The 2,850-nt window shown below is 44.6% G+C and overlaps 1 protein-coding gene across 1 annotated transcript; it reads left to right on the plus strand.

Annotated features, from left to right (window-relative positions):
* Positions 1 to 1,599: 1,599 nt before the first annotated feature.
* LOC129729298 (uncharacterized) lies at positions 1,600 to 2,379 on the plus strand. The gene has a single exon (XM_055687807.1). The coding sequence runs from the start codon at positions 1,600 to 1,602 to the stop codon at positions 2,377 to 2,379; it is 780 nt and encodes a 259-aa protein (XP_055543782.1).
* The last annotated feature ends 471 nt before the right edge of the window (positions 2,380 to 2,850 follow it).

Genomic DNA, 2,850 nt, shown 5'->3' on the forward strand with positions numbered 1-2,850 from the left:
CGATTACAAAGCTGCGAAATCGGCTCCCAAGACCCCACCTAGAAATGTTCCTAATCTAACAGTCGATAGGAGAGGATGTATGGTTCCACTGACGGCACCTACTTACGTCACAGGGTGTCTAGGGCCATTCATTGTCATTCGAATGTTTAGCATTTTTGAAACAAATGTTTCTTTTCTCACTTTTCAAACGTTAACAAGTAAATTTATATGGTGGTTCCTATTTATTGATTCGTTTGCCTAATGTTTAGGATATAGGATTCGATCACCTAAATCTAGTGTAAAGTTTTTCGTACAGCAAAATCACTTGCAAACGAATGCACAATTGCAAAACTGAAGAGCTAATTGAATCGGAAAAATACTTTCTCGAAGATTCATAAAGAACTACGCTAATTGAATTAATAAATATATTAAATAATGTGATTTCAAACCGAATAGCCAAAAAGTCTCTTAAAGAAAGTTTTAATATGTCGGGTTGTCCAAAACGGCGCCTTCTTTGGTCACTGTTTCACGGATGAATATTATGAAGCTTTGCGCAACATGTATTACCGATCGCGGGGCCTGGCCAGAAAATTTTGGGACCGGTGGTCGCAGGAGTACTTGCCAACTCTTAATCATCACCCGAAATGGTTCGAGGACACGAAGCCACTGGAAGTCGGAGATCTAGTCTTTCTGGTGGAAGGCAAGAACCGGAAGTATTGGAGACGAGGACGCGTACAGGCAGTCGTAAAGGGAGCAGATGGAAGAATACGACAAGCAGAAGTAAGAACGGCGGATGGCAAAGTGTATCGACGAGGCGTAGCTACTCTGGCGGTGATGGAGATACAGGATGGTAAATCCGGAAGTACAGAAAGCTCTACCGGATGTTACGGGCAGGGGAATGTTCGCATCACCGGGCATCAACCGTAGACGGTAAAATTGGCGAATACCGTTTCGAACGAGTCTTGATAGAGACAAATAAAACTTCAAAGCTTTAACAAAAATTCTTAGAATTTGAACCAAAGCAAAACTCGCTATGGAGAATCAACGTAAAGAAGAGACTCAAAAGCATGGTGAGAAGAAGTACACCCGAGAGGAGGTACAACAAATGGCCCCAGATTACAAGGGAAAATTGGAGAAATTCAATCCTGATCCAAAGGCTCGCAAGCCAAAGGCGCCGCGCCAGGCTCCAAGGAAGAATAGATCGAAGGGACCCGAACTAACACCGCCGACGCATCTTGACGCAAACAAGAATCCTACGCCGCAACGAAACGAATCAATCATTTCAGAAGCCATTTTTGGAATTGATGTATCTGTTACAGCCATCGAACCACAACAGGAATTCGACGTCAACTTCGCTCGACTGATGGATTTGGTTTCTATAACCTATCAGAACATGGTACCGGATGTAAACCAGTTGGACCGCCTTTTATTAAGGAGGAGCTAACCTACTATTCGACTGCCTTACTGTGGGTACGGTTACTAGATGTAAAATCAAAGCAACGCATGCATGGACTGACTTCTCAAGAGAAGGATATCCTAAAAGCGACACGCGACGTGGCTTGGACGGTTCCACAACCCATCTATAGTTACTTAGCGCAGGTAGGAAAAGTCATTGACAAAATGGGAAAAGAGACATACCTCAGAGTCCCAATCTTACCGACAACCGTGGTGCAGGGACAGGGAGGCTATCACGCCAATACTGTCAACGCAAACAACCACAACCTATTCGAGGAAATACCTTGTTTAGGAATCACCGCAGACGTGGTGATGGCCGCCACATCGGCTCAGGAGAATCCTGCTATCGCGTATCGAGTAGCGACTCCCGCTGGGAGCATCTTTACTCAAAATCTATGCGGCAGTAGTGCCAATCTTGGACCTAGACGCGCCGAAATCCGCCAACGTCTAAACGGACTGGGAATAACAGAGAATGATTTCCTAGAATATGTAGCTGGAACTAGGTTTAATCTAGTCTACCTACTGCAACTGTCCGACATGCTCTCAAAAATCGAGACTTTCCGGATGGAGAAGATGACCATCCCATCATTGACAATTCATGGTGGTGAGACAATGGTCATTCAAACACTACCTAATGTGGATGAGGACCCGAACGTAAAATGGACCGACCGCACAGTGCAAGCGCAATCACCAGCCAGTGATTCCACCGCACAAATTGGAGCGTCATTCGTTTTCGGCTTTCAACTACACAAGGAGACGCTGCCTGATGACGCAGCAAACACGCTCGCATTAGGAGCCGCAAACTGGAGTTGCATAGCTGCAGCCCCTGACGCGGCACAGCCATGGAAAATGCTCCCGGCTTGGAATGCGAATAAGAACTGCGTCTTGATAGGGACAGAAAAACTTCAAAACTACTTTAACAAGCGTCTAGCAATTCCAACCTAAGCTTTGCTTTAACAAGAATTTACTGGACCCCAACCTAAGTAAAAGAATCCTGCAAAGGATTCACAACAAAACCACTTTACAAAGCACTGTAAAGAACAAGTCTATCCAGCAATGGACAGCCATTTTGGAATACACGAACTTACGGTTCTTAGGAATCTACGTTTGTTACACCAAATGTCACACAGGGAAGCAGAAATTAACGCCCATAAAGTGGAGTGTATGTTTGGCAAAATCGCGTCATTTGACCCAAATCTCGTCTTACTACATTACTACGAATACTATAGGTATTATTTCTTGTCAATTGTATATGCAACGGAACTGCCCGACGACCTTATGCAAATAATACTCGACTGGAACACAACGTATTAGCATGGAACGCTCGAATAAACGCAATTCCCGACGCAGAAAACATCAATGGAAGAGATTCGTTCATGATGTCGCTACTCAATCATGTCATCCGGACCTCAGCTA

This window comes from Wyeomyia smithii, chromosome 3 (genome assembly GCF_029784165.1).
Source record: "Wyeomyia smithii strain HCP4-BCI-WySm-NY-G18 chromosome 3, ASM2978416v1, whole genome shotgun sequence".
NCBI lineage: Eukaryota > Metazoa > Arthropoda > Insecta > Diptera > Culicidae > Wyeomyia > Wyeomyia smithii.

Excerpts from the sequence above, each read along its gene's own strand:
- LOC129729298 (XM_055687807.1), top strand. The coding sequence starts at position 1,600 with ATGGGAAAAGAGACATACCTCAGAGTCCCAATCTTACCGACAACCGTG.